Source organism: Gouania willdenowi, chromosome 15 (genome assembly GCF_900634775.1).
Source record: "Gouania willdenowi chromosome 15, fGouWil2.1, whole genome shotgun sequence".
Classification (NCBI taxonomy): Eukaryota; Metazoa; Chordata; class Actinopteri; order Blenniiformes; family Gobiesocidae; genus Gouania; species Gouania willdenowi.
In genome coordinates, this window is record NC_041058.1 from 956,747 (window position 1) to 975,782 (window position 19,036).

Genomic DNA, 19,036 nt, shown 5'->3' on the forward strand with positions numbered 1-19,036 from the left:
GCATCAATTATTGAAAAAAACAAGGATTTTTAGAGAAAAACAAATCTAAACTAAAACTCACATTAAAAAGAAATTAAACACACAATTAATATTAGTTTTGTATACACAATAAATAAAGAAAATGTAATTTGTCTCAGGTTTGATTTAAATCCTATATTTATTTGTTTATCAGGTTCAAGTTTATTTTTTAAAATGATCATAAATACAATGTAAACTAAATCTGATGCTATTTGTGAACACATTAATATTACAGTTTGTTCAAAAGTGTTTTCATATTAAATCTTATAAAATCTAAAATCCATCACAAATAAAACAAAAATCATTATTTTAGTTACATTTTCAACAATGACTTTTTTCTTCAACTAAAAATAGTTTAAATCTTTTCTTAAAAATTCATTAAAAACACCAAACGTTAATGGGTTTAGATACGCTGAAAATAATAATATCAAATATGATTATTTAAACATCTTACCTCAAAAGTGTATCACAAACTGTCTAATCTGCTGTAGCTTCAATAGTAAACTGGACTAAATGTGAGGCTAGGGATTAATAGTGGAGCAGATTATAAATGTGTATAAATATTGTTTTGTTTTCTAACATCATGTGAAGTCAGCGCTAAAACCACCGCTACATGGCTAGCATCCAAAACACCTCGGGACCTTAGCACAGGATTAGCAATGACGCTAATCTGCACGGGAAAGTACTCCTTTGTTTGTACGCACGCACACACACACACACACAGACACACACACAGACAGACAGACACAGACACAGACACAGACACAGACACAGACACAGACACAGACAGACAGACAGACAGACAGACAGGGCTGGTTTATTTAGGCTGGAATAGTTTAATTTAATCTCAAACTGTCCCAAAATTAAAAAGAAAATCCATGAAAAACCTCCGATATCAAAGGAACAAATAAAGTCAAACATCACCATGGAAACCAAAATAAACAAGTGAATTAATAATAGAGAAATAAAAGAATGTTTGTAAAAATGTTATCGCCCCCTGCTGGTCACATTAAATAATACTCCACAATGAAAATAGCTCCCGTTTCCACGGCAACAGCTAATAAAACTTAGAGGAATGATGAAAAGTCAAAGGTCAAAGGTCAGGGCATGTAGTGTCTGTACTGACTGTTGCTTCCAAACCCGAGGTTCACAGATGAAGTCCTGAAGCTGTGGGCGTGAGCGTGTGGTCGTGGTCCCAGTCCTGGTCCGGGGCCCGGCCCTGGCCGAGGGGCCGTGGGCACCCCCAAGTAGGAAAGTCCCAGGCCTGCATACGGCCTGTGGGCGTGAGGGGACGGAGCCGGAAACACCACGGGCGCCACGTTCCTGCCCGGCGTGTGGAAAGAGAACTCAGGGGGAGGAGTCTGTTTGGAGGGTGTGGATGTGAGCGGGTCAGCGTCGGAAAAGTGGGCATGGCCTTCAGAGGGGGGTGGAGCTAGGACAGAGGTGAGGAGGGGGCGTGTCCAGTCGTCCTTAAAAATCTGAACGGTCAGCGTGGAAACCAGTGGCAGCAGCCGATTAGTGACGTGGGCCAGGACTAGCTGCTCGTTAGCATCACGGCGGATACGAACGTGGGCGGAGCCAGCCTGCAATGACAGCAACCAGAATATTAGGACCCGCCCTTATACTGACTGTTTTCATGATTAATGACCTTTGTCTGCTGTCTGTTACACACTAAAAATTAAGTTTCGCTTAGCATGTAGTAAACAGTCCAATATGTTAGCACGTAGCTTGGCATATAATGAACAGCCCACATGTTAGCACGTAGCTTAGCATGTAGTAAATAGTCCCACGTTAGCACATAGCTTAGCATGTAATAAACAATCCCACGTTAGCACGTAGCTTAGCATGTAGTAAACAGTCCAATATGTTAGCACGTAGCTTAGCATGTAGTAAACAGTCCAATATGTTAGCACGTAGCTTGGCATATAATGAACAGCCAACATGTTAGCACGTAGCTTGGCATATAATGAACAGCCAACATGTTAGCACGTAGCTTGGCATATAATGAACAGCCAACATGTTAGCACGTAGCTTAGCATGTAGTAAATAGTCCCATGTTAGCACATAGCTTAGCATGTAATAAACAGTCGAACATGTTAGTACATAGCTTAGCATGTAGTAAACAGTCCCACATGTTAGTACATAGCTTAGCATGTAGTAAACAGTCCCACATGTTAGCACATAGCTTAGCATGTAGTGACACACACACGCACGCACGCACGCGCGCGCACACACACACACACACACACACACACACACACACACACACACACACACACACACACACACACACACATACACACACACACACACACACACACACACACACACACACACACACACACACACACACACACACACACACACACACACACACACACACACACACACACACACAAAAGCCAGGGCATAAAGACAGTTAAAACAACAGAAGAAGGCAGTGATAGAACACTCAGCCCCTACAGGCAGGTAGGGGAACTGCAGCCACACACTCATTACACTTGACCTGTGTGTGTGTGTGTGTGTGTCGTACCAATGATCCAAAGCCGACGGTCCAGAAGTGTTCATTTCTAACCTCCAACACTCCGTCTAACGTCGACACCTTAGTAAAATAAATAAATAAGAATAAATAAGTCTTAATGAAGAAGATAAACATAAACACACACACACGTATCAATACTGACCTCTCTGAGCAGCTTGTCAAGCTGTCCAATCACGTGAGAGGGCGTGGTCTGAAAACATATGACTCTAAATGTTAAAATTAAGAAAAAAATACAGATTGAAATAATAATTGACTTTAACTCATGAAGTCATATTAACGACATGACTCACCTGCAGCAGCACTTTCCCACTGTAAACACTCATTGGATACATCGTACCAAACGTCATCAGAGCAATGGTCACCGCCGACGCCGTGTCCACCGCGTTATAGTTACTGTACGCCAAAATAAAAGACTGCATTAGTTACTGTACGCCAAAATAAAAGACTGCATTAGTTACTGTACACCAAAATAAAAGACTGCAATATAGTCACTGTATGTCAAAATAAGTGTGTGTGTATAATTACTTGGTCTCTATGAGTGTGTAGGTGTTTATAATAATAATGATAATAATAATAATTACTTGGTCTCTATGAGTGTGTAGGTGTTTATAATAATAATTACTTGGTCTCTATGAGTGTGTAGGTGTTTATAATAATAATAATAATAATAATTACTTGGTCTCTATGAGTGTGTAGGTGTTTATAATAATAATGATAATAATAATAATAATTACTTGGTCTCTATGAGTGTGTAGGTGTTTATAATAATAATAATAATAATTACTTGGTCTCTATGAGTGTGTAGGTGTTTATAATAATAATAATAATTATTTGGTCTCTGAGTGTGTAGGTGTTTATAATAATAATGATAATAATAATAATAATTACTTGGTCTCTATGAGTGTGTAGGTGTTTATAATAATAATGATAATAATAATAATAATTACTTGGTCTCTATGAGTGTGTAGGTGTTTATAATAATAATGATAATAATAATAATAATAATTACTTGGTCTCTATGAGTGTGTAGGTGATGCACAGCGACAGAGCTCCACACACGTTGATCAGGACAAACGGGTTCATACGAGGCAGGAGAATGCTGCTGAGGCCAGGGACTACACCGCACACACTGCAGACACACACACATTAGCGTTAGCATCAGTGCTAACGTCAGGTTTCAACTCTGTGAGGGAGTAACTGTCACACTGACTCTCTGCTGCCGTCGCCCTGGGCGTCATGTGATCACACATTGTTTATAAACAAACAGTCTGACCAACGTCAACAACTCATTAACATCAGAGGAAGGTCATGTGACCACCACAGGCAGGAAGTGATGGAGAGAGAAGAGTCGTGAAGGTCGTAACGAGCACCGCCGCCATGAAGCAGGATTTCCTTTTTCCCGTTAGCGCGCTTTGATCCAGTGGGTCATGTCATTTAAAAATACATGAAAAATGAGTTTAAACTAGCAAAATATGGGCATTAAAAATCACGAATGTGTTCACTTGGCAAAAATTATGATGAAATCTGATGAAAAGAGGTTAAAAGTGACAATAATGGATCAACACGTGACATTAGGTGTAAAAGTGGTAGAAAGTGTTTATAAGAACTGAACATGTCAATGAAATGTGATGTAGAAGTGTCAGAAATGTGAGTAATGTAGCAAAAAAACATTAAAATGAGCAAAAATATTGCAAGAAAAAGTTATAAATAAAATAAGTTAAAATTAGGGATGTCCAATACAACTTCTTCATTTCCATATGATACCAATATTGCAACCTTGAATATCGGCCGATACCAATATTGATCCGATATCATGAATCATACATACTTTTTTTTTCTCTTTTCTTTAATAAAAAATTAATGATTTATTTTGTAGTGTGGAATGTTAGAAAAGGTTTGATCATGTGATGTCACTCAAACAGATCAATAATCAGCAACAGTAGGGATGAGAAAAACTGACTTATTTATTATTAACCAATTGGTTACATTAACTTTAACCTTCAACATAATATCTACAGTATTCTACAATTTAACAAATCAAAAAAAATAATTGGAATAAAAAAATAAATCGGAAAATCCGGAAATTTGAATCCGATATTGATATCGGGACACCCCTAATTAAAATATGGTGAGTTTGGTTTAGTTACAGAAAAAGGGTAAAAATAATCAAAAATGGTCTCAAATTGTTCAAAATATATTCTTAGTTTCTTGAAAGCATCTGGCGACCCCCTTACAGTGTCTCATGACCCCAAACGGGGTCCTGACTCCAAAGTTGAGAACCGTGGAGTCAGGACTAATCCTGTCGCCTGTTGATGGTGGAAACCTTTTGTTGTTATTATGGGATGGATCAGTGGATCAGAGTTTGTAATCCTACATGAACACACACTCCAGGTCACATGTAAAACCATATCAGAAGCTGCTCTTATTCTGAAAGGCCAACTACAGGAGGAAATCATTAATGAACACACACATTCCTGAAAGAAACAGAAAGTGGTTAGTTTTCCTTCCTCTCAGATTAAATCTGTTTATTACAGAATCACTTTTCCAACCTGTTGTTTTATTTAATCAGATCTCTGGACGCACGCACGCACACGCACACACACACAGTTCAATCAGCAGCTCTGATGGTTACCGCAGCGACAGCCTGGAGAGCAGTGCAGCAGAGCTGAGCTGTGATTGGCTGAGAGGAGAGCAGAAGTGAACAGGATGTCCCAACCTAGTTTCCACACTCGGCGTGGCGTGTGTGTGTGTGTGTGTATGGGGTGGTGAATCACTTCTAAATTCATACACACAAGTCTAACACACGTGCACGTGTCTAACTTTCACTAAACTGACCTAATGTCAGTAGTTAGGTTTAGTGACAGGTGTGGTGTGAGTGAAGCTATAGTGATCATGTGACCTTCACTATGTAGCACCGTCTACGTGTAAACACTTAGAAATAATTGTTAGGCATACAGACGAGCAGGTGTACACACGTGCACGTCAGTGTGTGTGTTGTATCCTGTCCAATCACAGCAACTATCTGACTCAGAGCGTAACACTATAGTCACTTACATGTCACGTAGACGGTGCTACATAGTGAAGGTCACATGATCACTATAGCTTCACTCACACCTGTCACTAGTAAGTAAGTAAGTAAGTATTTATTTATAAAGCGCTTTTCGCAGATAAAATCACAAAGTGCTGTACACAGAAACAATAAACATACATTTACATCACATGTGTAGCATCATAAAAGGGCAGTAAAAATTAAAAATAAAATCTTGTTAACTAAAAGCTTTTTTGAAAAGCGAAGTCTTCAAATGTTTTTTAAAAGTGTCCACGCAGTTCATCTCCCGGAGAGACTGGGGCAGACCATTCCAGAGTCTGGGGGCTACAGCCTGGAACGCCAGGTCTCCTCTGGTTTTAAATTTGGTTTTTGGGAACCTTAGTAGACCCTGACCTGAGGATCGAAGGCTGCGTCCTGAAGTGTAGGGACACAACATGTCTGAAATGTATAGAGGAGCCTGGCCATGCAAAGCCCGGAATGTTAGAACCAGTATTTTATATTCAATCCGGAAATTGACAGGGAGCCAGTGCAGGGAGGAAAGTATCGGGGTAATGTGTGATGTTCTGGACGTACCGGTCAAAAGTCTGGCAGCAGCATTTTGAACCATTTGGAGTTTACACAGGGTCGACTTATTAAAGCAGGTAAAAACTGAGTTACAGTAGTCAATGCGGGACGAAATAAAAGCATGGATGACCAGTTCCAGATCAGGTTTGGACAGTAGATGCCTCACTTTTGAGATATTTCTCAGATGGTAAAAACAGTTTTTAGTCAGTTGACTACACTACACCGAACTACTGACATTAGGTAAGTTTAGTGAAAGTTAGACATGAACACGTGTGTTAGACTGGTGTGTATGAGTTTAGAAGTGATCCACCCCCCATTGTGTGTGTGTGTGTGTGTGTAGTTTGAAACTTCATCAGTCAGTCAGGCCCCGCCCACACCCTTGGAGAGTTTGTCGTATTTAAGCGTGGAGCGGCGTTCAGCGATGAACGGATGAATTGGTTGCCATGGTAACGTCAGGTGTGTGAATAACAAGTGATCAGCGTGATTATGTGACAGAAGAAAATGGGGATGTTACAAACATCAGAAACAAACAAACAATCGTTAAATTTGTTGTTTGTGTTAACGTGTTGTAAATGTTGTCGTCGTACCTTCGACTGAGGTCGGCCACGTGTTCCTGCAGCCAGCTACTGCTAGCGGCTAAAAAACAACACAAACAACAGTTTATTACACACACACGTACACACCTAACCATCCCATAATACACAAACATCAGGAACAGAGAGAGGATCGTCTTATTGTACATTAAACATGTTTATATTTAAAGTTCTTAGATAAAATCACTACAAACACAACAGTCAATAACAAACCAGGAAGACATTCAATGAAATTAAATATATGATTAGAAATTAAACAAGTTAAAAAATGTACAAAAATAAAAAAGTTCAATAAAAACCAAAAGTGCAAAAAATTTACCAAAAAAAAAAAAACTGCAAACGCAGCCAAAGAGCGTGCACGTGAGAACGCCTCTACACACACACACACACACACAAACATGTACACAGTGAGTCAAAGAGTATCTGTGTGTGTGTGGTGTTTGTTTGGCTTGCAGCGAGAGATACAAACATTTTAATAGTGATTTAATTATGATATGTGTGCACAAACTGTGTGTGTGTGTGTTTCCTCCTGGCACACTGCATTCCCACTGTCTGGAACATTGTTACATAACATACTTTTAGTCTTGGTCGGGCAGAGATAGTGTGTGTGTGTGTGTGTGTGTGTGTGAGCATTTGCTGCAGTCTCAACATCAGTTGACATCTGACATTTTGGAGAAGGAGCCGCACACGCACACGCACACGCACACACACCTTATTTTCATCTGTAATCGAACTTTCAAATTACAGGCTGTGCTTTCATTGTGGCGGGTAGAGTAGGTGTCATTCAGTCATTGCGGGGGCGCTAAAGCCCCGCCCCCACAATGGCTGAGTGACACCTGAGTTCACCTATCATTTTTGTTGTTTGTTTTGTGTATTTATGTGATTGGGTGTATTTTTGTAGTGTTGTGTGTTAACGTTGTGTTTCATAATAAAAGTTAGAATAGCGCTGAATAAAGAAGGTCTCCTCCACAACAGTCTGTGCAGCGGTTATTTCATATTTCAAACAGACTATTTTTTTACCTTCTCTACAAAGGGTTTACACTGTGTGTTGTTGATTTGTGTGTTTTTACATAGTTTGTGTATTTATTTGGTTGTTTTGTGTATTTCTGTTGTTGTTTTGTGTATTTCTCCAGGTATTTGGTGTAATTTTAGCCACCGTGTATTTTACCGACATTGGTATGTTTATTTTGTGTATTTTTGTGGCCTTTCTCTGTGTTTACTGTGTTTTAAATGAACTTAGCGCGCACACGCACACGCACACACACACACACACACTTTAGCGCTGACTGTCCTGGGTTTTTTTAGTCTAAAACCAGATTTTGTGTTTGTATGAAGTGATTAGAGACATTTGGGACAGATTGACCTTTGACCTCAGGGATCCTCCCCTTTAATATTAATCATATGTGATAAACCTCCAAAATATCACAAAAAACACAAATTGTTCTCACTCCCCAGTGAGGACAGGATTACGGACCTGCACACACGCACACATGCACACACACACCTTCAGAGACGTAGGAGAACGGTTTGTTTCGGACCGACAGCAACGTCAGCAGGTTGAAGAAAAGAGCCACAAACGTCCCGACAAGAAGACGACCCCTGTACACACACACACGCACACACGCACACACACACCAACAAAAACACAACAAATGAGTAAAAAATACACAAAATAATAATACACAAAATGACAGAATTTATAAAAACATAAAATTATTATTTTTTTAAATTCATAATGATGACTAGTTAATGATCATTTATTGTGAATTATTTTACCATGAATATTCAATAGGTGGGCGGAGCCTCTTCTACTTCCTGGGGTGTATTTGATCTAAGTGTTCTCAGTAGAACCAGGCTTATGGTTTAAACCTGGTTCAGCTAAGCCATCCCTGACCACGCCCCCTTTTACCATTTCATCAAACTCTTCTCAACGTGAAGCTCCCCAGCTCAGCCAATCAGCTGACAGTGTTTAGATTAAGTGAACGTCCTCATCAGACCCACAAGATCGATCACAGATTTAATGATTAGAGAGTGACTTTTACAATGAATGAACAGCCAATAGGAACCAATGCTGAGACCAACAGGACGTGGCGTCATCTGTTACTGAGTGTTTTAAAGAATCACTAAATGACTTTTTAATAATGATGACGTGGTTTCATGAGAGTGACTCAGCAGATTAAACCTGGTCAGGAGCAGGTTTGACCCACGGACTGTGTTACTATGGTAACCAAGGTGTTTTCTTGTTGATGAAACTGCTGTTCCATTTAAAACCTGGCTTAACGGAGCCGAACTCTCAGGTTAAACCTGGACTTAACCCTGAGCTGGGTTTGATCAAATCCCCCTCTGTTTGATCAGGATTACAGAACCTGAGTGTGTAGAACTACACTCGCGCACACACACAAACACTAATCTGGTCACAGGAGACAGGTTTAGGCGTCCATGTGTTTAATCTGGTCTATGATGAGATCAGGTGATCCCAGCGCTGCGTTCACTGTCGCTGGGACAAACCAGCACTCCCGTCCTAACACAGGGTCACGACTCCTTCATGAAGGTAAACCAGTCATAAGATAACATGATCACCAGTCTCACCACAACACCAGCTGGTGTGATATGAGCACCGAGTGTTTTAGAAAGATCACAGGATAACATGACGACTAGTCGGAGCGTAACACCCATCATCACCAGGGGCCTCATTTATAAAAGTGTGCCTAGGTATGCACACCTCAGCTGGCGTACACTGAAAACCAGGAAGTGCGTACGAATCCTTTTTTTACAATTTATAAACGAGGGCGCACGTACGTCAAATGCCTGTTTCCGTTTATAAATCACAATCAACTCGAAGGTTGGCGCACGTGAAGAAACACCTTACTCCGCCCATACGGTGCCCAAAAAAGGTCAGGCTCCGCCCATACGGTGCCCATAAAAGGTCAGGTGAACGCCCTAAATGAATATTCACTAATACAAATTTGACGGTGGAACGAGGAGGAAAAGAAGCAAATAAAACACATTTCACTCAATGTGAGGTGGAGGTGTTAATAGTTGAGGTGGACACACCCATCAGAGTGTAATGTGGTGACACTGTGAACATTACTAATGATAGAAAGGCTGATGGCGTTGTGTTGCCTCATGAAAGCGAAGGAGAAAATGTGGATCACTCTCCGTAGGAAGAACGTCTGTTCAACAGGTGGAGGAAAGGGGCGGAGCTCAGCTTCACAAAAAGCTGCAGGATCAGTGGGGGGCCCCTCTGTGTAACGGAGGTGGGACACACACACAAATCAAACTCCGCAGCAGCTCGTCTTCCTCCCACTTCAGCCTCGTCCTCTCTCAAGCAGCACATTGTCCTAATGGGGGGGGGGGGGTCTCTGTAGATCCTCCCCTCCAGAGTCTCGCGTGCACCTCATCCTCCAGCAGTGCCTGATAAGCCACTGTGTGTCTTTACACATTAGAGTGCCTTCCTTTTTATAACAGCTACAGGTGTTGCAGCCAATTGATCAGCAGTTTTGGACAATGATCATGTGATTTTAATTACAATTATTATTATTAATAATAATATAAAACTGTATTTGTAGGTGCATGCATGTCACACTTCCTGCGGCCGTCAGTATAATTTGTTCCTCTTCCGTTTTTGCAAATACATCCTTCAAATATTGTGTTATGAAATATTCAATGTGTTTGATTATTTCACACAAATTCTATTAATTTCACAGAGCAGTCTTTAATTTCATCCTTCTCCTGTTGGGAGTGGAGTTTCCTGTTTCTCATGATTGTGTGAGTACGGCAGAGTCAGAGCTGCAGTAGAGGTGGAAACATTATCTCACCAGGTTTTAATATAAATCCCAAACTTTGCTTATATGTGACGTACGCTTTCTAATGTACGTACGCAGCGTTTATAAATGACGCTCCAGATCCTCAGCTTCAACCTGACCCACAACAGCTGGCTGTGTGTGTGTGTGTGTGTGTGTGTGTGTGTGTGTGTGTGTGTGTGTGTGTGTGTGTGTTAATACTCACGTATGAACCTCAGGCTGCTCCATGAATCGCTCCACACTAACAAACACACAAACAAAAACAGTCAACAACAGCAGCCACAGTGTGTGTGTGTGTCAGGTACAGACTGATGTACACTGAATGAAAGAAGACAAGGAGCGAACAAACATCGGGGAAAAACTGGAAATATTTTACAACACACACTTGTAGAGCAACACCTCTCACATGCACGCACACACACACAGTGTGTGTGAGTGTGTTTACTGCATTGCTACGCTTCTCAATACAAAAGTTGTTAATTTAATGTAAAAGTGAGTATTTTCCTTCCCTGCTCCACATCTGCATAAGAGCCAATTCTAATTTATTTTGTGTTTATCTGTATAATCACTGTGTATTTTGTTGACTGTGGTGCATTTTTCTAGTTATTTTGTGTACTTATATTGTTGTTTTGTGTCATTGTGTTAGTAATTTGTGTATTTATTTTGTATATTTATGTTGTTTTCTGTGTAGTTTTCCTGTTATTATGTATAATTTTATAGTGACTGTGTATTGTGAATGAATTTGGTATTTAATTACTTATTTTGTGTATTTATTCTTGCTGTTTTGTATGGTTTTGTAGTAATTTTGTGTATTTGTATAGTGTGTGTGCAAAGTATAAATTATAAAAGTATATTTATTAATAAATATTATATATTATAAAATATTAATTAATATTAATATTATAAAGTGTATTTAGTTTGTTTATGGATGTAAATGTATTCACAGTGTAATACTTGGAATAAAAAGGTTTTTTCTTTTATTTTGAAAAAGCTTTAAAGTGTTTGATGAGTTTCAGTCAAACAGATAAAACAGACACTCAGCACCTCCCTCAGTGAGAGATGACCGCCAGACAACCTCAGTGTGTGTGTGTGTGTGTGACACAATGACAGACGTGTGTGTTTCTCTGAATCCGTCTGTCAGCTAACATTAGAAAAAACAAAAGGAAGTTCTACCAGTTTAAGGCAACATTTTAAACTATTATATGATTATTATTATAATCAGTATTATTATTTTTATTTTTTATTATTAATAATTAGAGGTGGGACTTGATAAAAAAAATCTAATTAGACTTTGTAATGAATTAATGTAAAATAATGGCTTAATAATATTTGACAGGAGAAGCAACATTTTTTTATTTTACTTAAATGTGACGGAATCAATGAAAACAATAAATGATCATAAACAACTAAATAGCATTTATTATTTCCATTTAGCATTGAGGTGCTAGCTGCTACATGTTTAGCATTGAGGTGCTAACTGCAACATGTTTAGCATTGAGGTGCTAGCTGATCCACTGATGATTTTTCCATGTATATCTATTGTGTTTATTTCTGTATTAATTTGTTCACTTCAGCTTGGATGCTACGTGCTAGCAACATGTGCAGTGACAGTAAAGCTGAATGTGATGTTAGCTAAACATGCTAAAGTGTGTCTCAAAGTGTTGGACCAACGTGAGTCTAAGACTGAAGCGTCTGTAGCAGCTGCTCTAAGAAAAGAACAGGAGGAGATTTTTGTTTCCTCTGCTTTGGAAATATTCAGAGAGGAAAATAATTACAACTTTAATTAATGGAGACAGAACGAGACAAAGGAGAGACACACACAGACAGACACAGACACGCGCACACACAGACAGACACGCGCACACACAGACAGACACGCACACACACAGACACAGACAGACGCGCACACACACAGACGCACACACACACACACCACACCACACCCACACCCACACCCAACACCCACACACACACACACACCACACACACAACACCACACACACACACACACACAACACACACACCTCTCCTTCAGGATGAACAGAGCTCCCAGCTGAACAAGGACTGTGGAAGCGAACACAGATAAAACCTCGAGTCGTTCAAACCTGCAGAGACAACAGACACATGTCACATGATTACATCCTCTGTAAATACAACAACTGTACTGTGTAAACACAGCGTGACCTTTGACCTCTATCTGCTCAGGGCTTCTGATAGAAACCATAAAGATGTACAGAGCGTGAGAAACCCTGAGGAGGAGGAAGTGACCAGCAGGAGCTCACTCTGTGAGGCTGGTGTTCTAAACCAGCTGGTGATCGTGTTACCTGGTGTATACTGGTTTCTATTGGTTTATACTAGTATATAATGGTTTTTACTGGTATATACTGTTTGTATTGGTTTGAATGGTTAATACAGTATTATTACAGTAATATTTGATTGTGTTAGCGGTTGTGTGCCTCTCCATCTGTTGAGCCTGAGGACGTGAACACAGCTTAGACTGCAGCGGGTGTTTGTCTGTTCGTCTGTTGCTGACCCCGTGACCTCATCACGGGGTCACGGGGGTGGCAGTGTGGTGGAAGATTGGCTTTGACTTAGTGAGGCATTGGAGGCGCTTACAAGGTACACTGTAGGCTACGTGTCCTGCTCAGCACATTATGGATATTGTAACAAGACACAGAGAAAATAAAGTACCAGAGCACTTTATAAACTTTGCAAACCATAACATAGAAAATAAATTGTTACTAGTTGAATAATGTGGAATTGTTGTAGCTTGTGTGTAACTTAATAACCTCAATGAATACTTGAATTTGAATTAAAAGATCATTTATACACAACAACAACAAAATTCAGTCATTCTCTCAATGGCCAAAAACCTGTTTAACAAAGCCCCCCGCCCCCTTACCATTTGTTGCCAGCGTTGCTACGTGCCTACGCTATCCCAAACGTGGGACTGTTTTAGGTTTATTCTAACCTTTATTTAAACAGGAAAGAATGTCTTTTACAAGAGAGTCCTAGTGAGGGCCCATAAGGGATTCGAGCCAGTGACCCTCTGGTTACAAGCCTCACTTACAAGATTACATAATCTGTTGGCAGACGCTTCATATCCAAAAGCAATGTACAACACCAGTAGTTAGATTTGAGGAACTTGATAACATCCAACAGTGATGGACCAGGTTGGATTAGAAACCAATGACCCTCTGATTACAGCCTACTTCTTTAAAGGGTACTGTAATGAAATGTATAATGCGTTGTGGAGGTGGAGGCACAAAGGTTTACATAGTGTGTAGTTTTCTATTGTCTCTGGGTTGTGAAGCAGCCGTGGTGTAACCCCTCCCTAGTGCTTTATCCCCACATTGAAGTAGTCTCAAAGCGCTTTACAATGATAGACAGCCTGTGTGAAAGGATATCTGTTCATGATTGGATAATGCTCCACTACTTCTGGGGATCAGCACCTGATTGGCGCCACAAAGAAAAATTGACAGCTCAAAATTAAGGAAAAAAAGAGGGAACAATGTGGTGGGGGTGTGGCTTAGTGCTATGTCACCCCATGTGATCAGGAAACATAGTAGTGATTGAACACGTACGTTTACAAGCTGCATTCAACCACTTCTGTGAAAGATTCTGTTGGACTTTGGCTTGGTGCCCATTAGCTTCGCTCTTAGCTTAGCCCACAGATGCCTCTCATAGCAGCTCAGCTTGAAGCGGTCCTTGCATATCACCGATATGTGTATCCAGTACTGATATTAACTCCAAGTGTCGTTATTTGGCTCAGAGAAGCTAAAGAAATGTTTCTGTGGGTTTTTTATCTTGTTGTTATAGCAATCATTGGCTTTACACTTCCACCATTATTCAGAAACATGACCAATGCACAGACTGTTGCCTAGCAACAGCTAACAGGAATCAACAAACGTGTCATGTCCTGTCCCAACATTCAGACTCTTCATAGTTTATGCCCCAAGGTATGAAATCACTGTAAACAAAGTCCTTTTTAATTAGTTTTTGTTTTATACTGATAAACTTTAACCATTAAACCTATTACCGCCGCTACCACGCCTCTTTACACATCAGGAATCACTCTATGCTTTATATGTCTGCTTTTGGACATTTGATTTATTTGCAGAACTCCGCCCCCTGCAGAGCTCCAGCGGAGCTGGTCCAACGGTGACGTGAGTCTCAGCGTGTGTGTGAGCGACACAATTCACCCATTAACCTGCAGATGCCTCTCACTGATCCACTCTCCACTAAACATTAAAGCTGTTGCACGTGGACGTACAGCTCACGGCGGGGTTTGACATTAATTGTAAAGATGCGTCCCAATTAACCAGCATCAGTTTCAACGACTGCGGACACAGACAAAGACAATGACAGTAAGAATAATAGAATAAAAGAAGAGTCCTGCTGAGACACAATATACAGAAATATAGATATCAGTTACTACACACACTGAGCATCTGTTACTACACAACATCCCATAATGACAACTGACAAAGGTTGGTATGAAGAAGTTCCCACATTCAGTCACAGAAGAGTCAGTAGACCATTAGTAAACCATTCTTTGAAACCACTAACAACAACCCTTTACGATTATCTATTCTTCCCGGGCTGCTGTGTAAACACTGTAAAACAAACGGTTGCTGAATTACGACAACACACTCGGGATCGTCACCTGTAATTCCCTGCTAGAGGAATCTGTGCGTCAAAGGCGGAAACACATCAACATTTAGCCACACAACCAACAGCAGTATACTCAAACAATACCGTGTTCTTTGATGTACAAGCGCTAGCATTAGCATTAGCATAGCAGGTTAAATTAAACAACCTCTACGCTGCACTAACTCCATTTAAAACACAGGTAAAGACACTTTTATACAAACAAGCTTTAATTAACCTCCTTTATTAACCTTGGTTGTAAACATTGAATTTTCTTTTTCCTTATTCTGAAGGATCGTCTGTATTGTATATTTGTAAATCACTGTTTATTCTGTTTTGTGAAGCAATGTGGTTTTTACTGTAAAGCACTTTGTGATTTCTATCTATGAAAGGCGTTATGATGAGGTTAATTTATATCTTAAGCCAATAGCCACTTGTGGAATAATTTTAATTTGAGTATTGTTTGTTTGTTTCTTGAAGACTCATTTGTTTATTCTTTCTGTGAATAATTAAGATTTATATTAATAAACCTGATATTTATTTTAATAAAACCAGGTTGTATTATTTTTCCGTACTTGTTTTTAAGCCTATTTGAGAATCGATAAAAAAAGAATCGCTTTTTTCTTTTTTTTTTTTTTTAAATAATTGAATTATAAATGAGGAATAAAATTAATTGCATACAATAATACTAACAGATTGACCCAAATGCACAAATATAATGCATAAAATTATCAGCCCATGAGCTCTTAAAAAAGCTACAATAGCTGCTGACTCAATGTGTAAATGCTATTACTGAATCAGATTCCAGTGATAAGTTTGTAAGGAGCCTGTTTACACTAAGTTGGAAATAGTTATATTTATTATATTTGGCAATTTTTCAATTGCAAATATATGTAAGCACAAATTCGATGCTTACATTATGAAAAGTTCATCTCAAGTGGAGTATTTTATTTCATTGGACCAAAGCTGTACGACCGACCAGTAAAAAGATCGGTAGGGGTCATGACGTCACAAAAAAAAAAAAAAATCCCTAGAATTTGGCCACTGGTACCATTGAACAACATTTCCTTTCAATGTGTGGCCTTGACCTTCGCTCAATGTCATATTTAAGGTTAAGGACTCCTTAGAAGAGTGAACAAAGTGAGACCACATGCTCTCAGGACGACAAAGCCCAAAAAAAACCTATTTCCTAATCAGTTGGCCAAAATTGAGATACAGTGTTCAAACTGTTACCATTGAACAAACATTTCCTTTCAATGTATGACCTTGACCTTTGCTCAGGTCATATTTACACAGCATCTCTTTTTACTGTTACGCTGATGAGAAGCAGCTATATATCCTGACTGACTCCACCTCCCTCCATCACACTCTGCCTGGAGGAGACAAAGGTGTGGATGTCTGAGAACTTTCTCAAGCTAAACAGCTCTAAAACTGAGTCCATCCTTATTTGCACTCAAAATCAAATTCACACTTCCACCAGTTTCAGCATTTCGTTTCTTGGTGGTCAATCTACCAAGCTCTCATCCACTGTCACAAATTGGGGGTGAAATTTGATCCCCACTTAACATTTGAAGCCCACATCCAACACATCTGTAAGATATAATTTTTCATCTACGCAACATCTCCATCTCCGTTCATTCCTTTGCCTTGCAGACGCTGAAAAGCTGGTCCACGCCTTTGTCTCCTCCAGGTTAGACTACTGCAACGCACTTTTCGTTGGGATCCCGGGCAAGAGTCTTCAGAGACAGCAATACATCCACAACAGCACTGCCATGGTCCTGATGAGGGTGCGGAAGTATGAGCACATCACCCTCATCCTTGGCTCGCTACCACTGGCTCCCCATCAGCAGAGAGTACATTTCAAAATCTGTCTCCTTACCCACCAATGCCTCCATGGAACTGCCCCATCATATCTCACAGAACACCTGACCCCTCACACAACCACCAGAAGACTCCGCAGCACAGACAGTCACCTCCTCCGCCCACCCAAAACCAATCTCCGCACCATGGGAGATGGGGCCTTTCAGGCTACAGCCCCAAGGCTATGGAATGCCCATCCAGAATATTTTAGGGCAACACGATCTGTAGATTCTTTTAAAAAACAACTTAATCCGCGAAACACAAAGGCCGCGAAAGTTGAACCGCGATATGGTGAGGAACTACGTATTGTATTAACATTATATAATAAAGTTGGATTGAATTGAATGTACTTAGTGAATGTGAGAGTTTATTTCAGACTGGACTCACCCGAAGGAGAGAGCTGACTGGGCTTCTTCATGGAGACCCAGGAGCTGATGAGACAGGTGACGCAGACTGAGGGAGAAGGTGAGTGATGGAGGAGGACAGAGGAGGAGAAGGTCAGACACAGTGTGAATCCTCTTCGTTTATAAACACACAGCTGCTCCTTCACATCACACCAACAGTAAAACACCTTCACAGCGTCACTTCACTAAACAGCTCCTGGAGGACACCAGCGCTGCATGCTCACATGCTTCCTCAGGTCAATGGGAATCAAACGTTTTTTATGCTTATTTTTATGAGGAAAGACCTCTTTATTCATGAACACAGTATTGGTTGCACATTAGTATACAAGGACAAAAAACACCATAAAAAATATGAAAATATTCAAATTCTTACATTTATTCAAAATAAAGACACGTGGCCTCGTCACATGACAGTATTTTTACTTAAATAAAAACTTAAAAAAGTGCAAAATCATAAGCAGTTTGCATCAAAATACTCACAATTATTCAAAGAAAAGTGCATGTTGTAGCTTAGGACGCTGTTTTTTTTTGTAAATGTTTTATTTACTCTTTTCTACATTTTTTAGACAAAATAATTCAAATAAATGTTTCCCTAATCTAATCTGAACACTGGGCCTTGAACTGAGAAGTTTATATGTGAATCTAATTTAAAAAGAGCTTTTTAAGAAGAAAAATCTATGAGAAAAACATCAAATTTATTAAAGCAAAAAGTGCAATTTATTATAATATTAAACACCTTTGTCATTTTAAAGCCATACCTGCATTTTAAAAATAATTTTCAAAGACTACAATGAAATATTTAAAAAAACAAAAAAATCCTTGATTTTGGCTGAACCCTGACAAAGTCTGAGTTAATCCTTCTCTTCCTTTATCTGACATTCTGCAGTGCGTTCTATGTACCTTAAGAATAAAGAGAGGCGGGGCTTACCTGAACAGGTCGAAGATGGTGAGGTAGGTGTAGGCAGTGAGCGCTGAAAGCACAGACAAACATCAGTGATTGGTTGATGCAAACATCAGGAAACGTCCACAGCAGAACCAGAAAGGAAAACTTTCATTACAGGGAAAGGGTGGGAAAACAGCTTCTCTTTTATTTCCTTTTTGTCTTCTGGTTTGTTTTTGTTTATTGTTTGTCAGTTTTTGTGTTGTGTCATGTTGTCTGGATTCCCACATTTTTGGTTAACTTAGCATGTAGCGACCAGTCCCACATGTTTGGTTAGCTTAGCATGTAGCGACCAGCCCCACATGTTTGAGTTAGCTTAGCATGTAGCAACCAGTCCCACGTGTTTGAGTTAGCTTAGCATGTAACAACCAGTCCCACATGATTGGTTAGCTTAGCACGTACCGACCTGTCCCACATGTTTGGGTTAGCTTAGCATGTAGCAACCTGTCACTGTCTCCAACTCGTGCCTCTGAGGCGTAATAAAGACGAAGATCTGGAAGATTAGACAAGCTTCGGGTAAACCAGGTGTCATCTATCCAACCTTTTAGCTCGTTAGCTCGTTAGCCCACAAACCAATCAATCAATGGAGTGCTGAGAGCTAGCGTCAGGCTGA

At 39.9% G+C, this 19,036-nt stretch overlaps 1 protein-coding gene across 1 annotated transcript in view; it reads right to left on the minus strand.

The window, feature by feature from the left end:
• Positions 1–834: 834 nt before the first annotated feature.
• LOC114476689 (zinc transporter 6-like) overlaps positions 835–19,036 on the minus strand; it is a 35,414-nt gene continuing 17,212 nt past the window's right edge. Inside the window, 11 exon segments of the mRNA XM_028468533.1 lie at positions 835–1,601; positions 2,552–2,620; positions 2,703–2,750; positions 2,851–2,953; positions 3,570–3,689; positions 6,761–6,809; positions 8,271–8,365; positions 10,775–10,810; positions 12,594–12,674; positions 17,467–17,532; positions 18,412–18,454. Coding sequence (XP_028324334.1) covers positions 1,119–1,601; positions 2,552–2,620; positions 2,703–2,750; positions 2,851–2,953; positions 3,570–3,689; positions 6,761–6,809; positions 8,271–8,365; positions 10,775–10,810; positions 12,594–12,674; positions 17,467–17,532; positions 18,412–18,454 — 1,193 coding nt within the window. The 3' untranslated portion in view covers positions 835–1,118.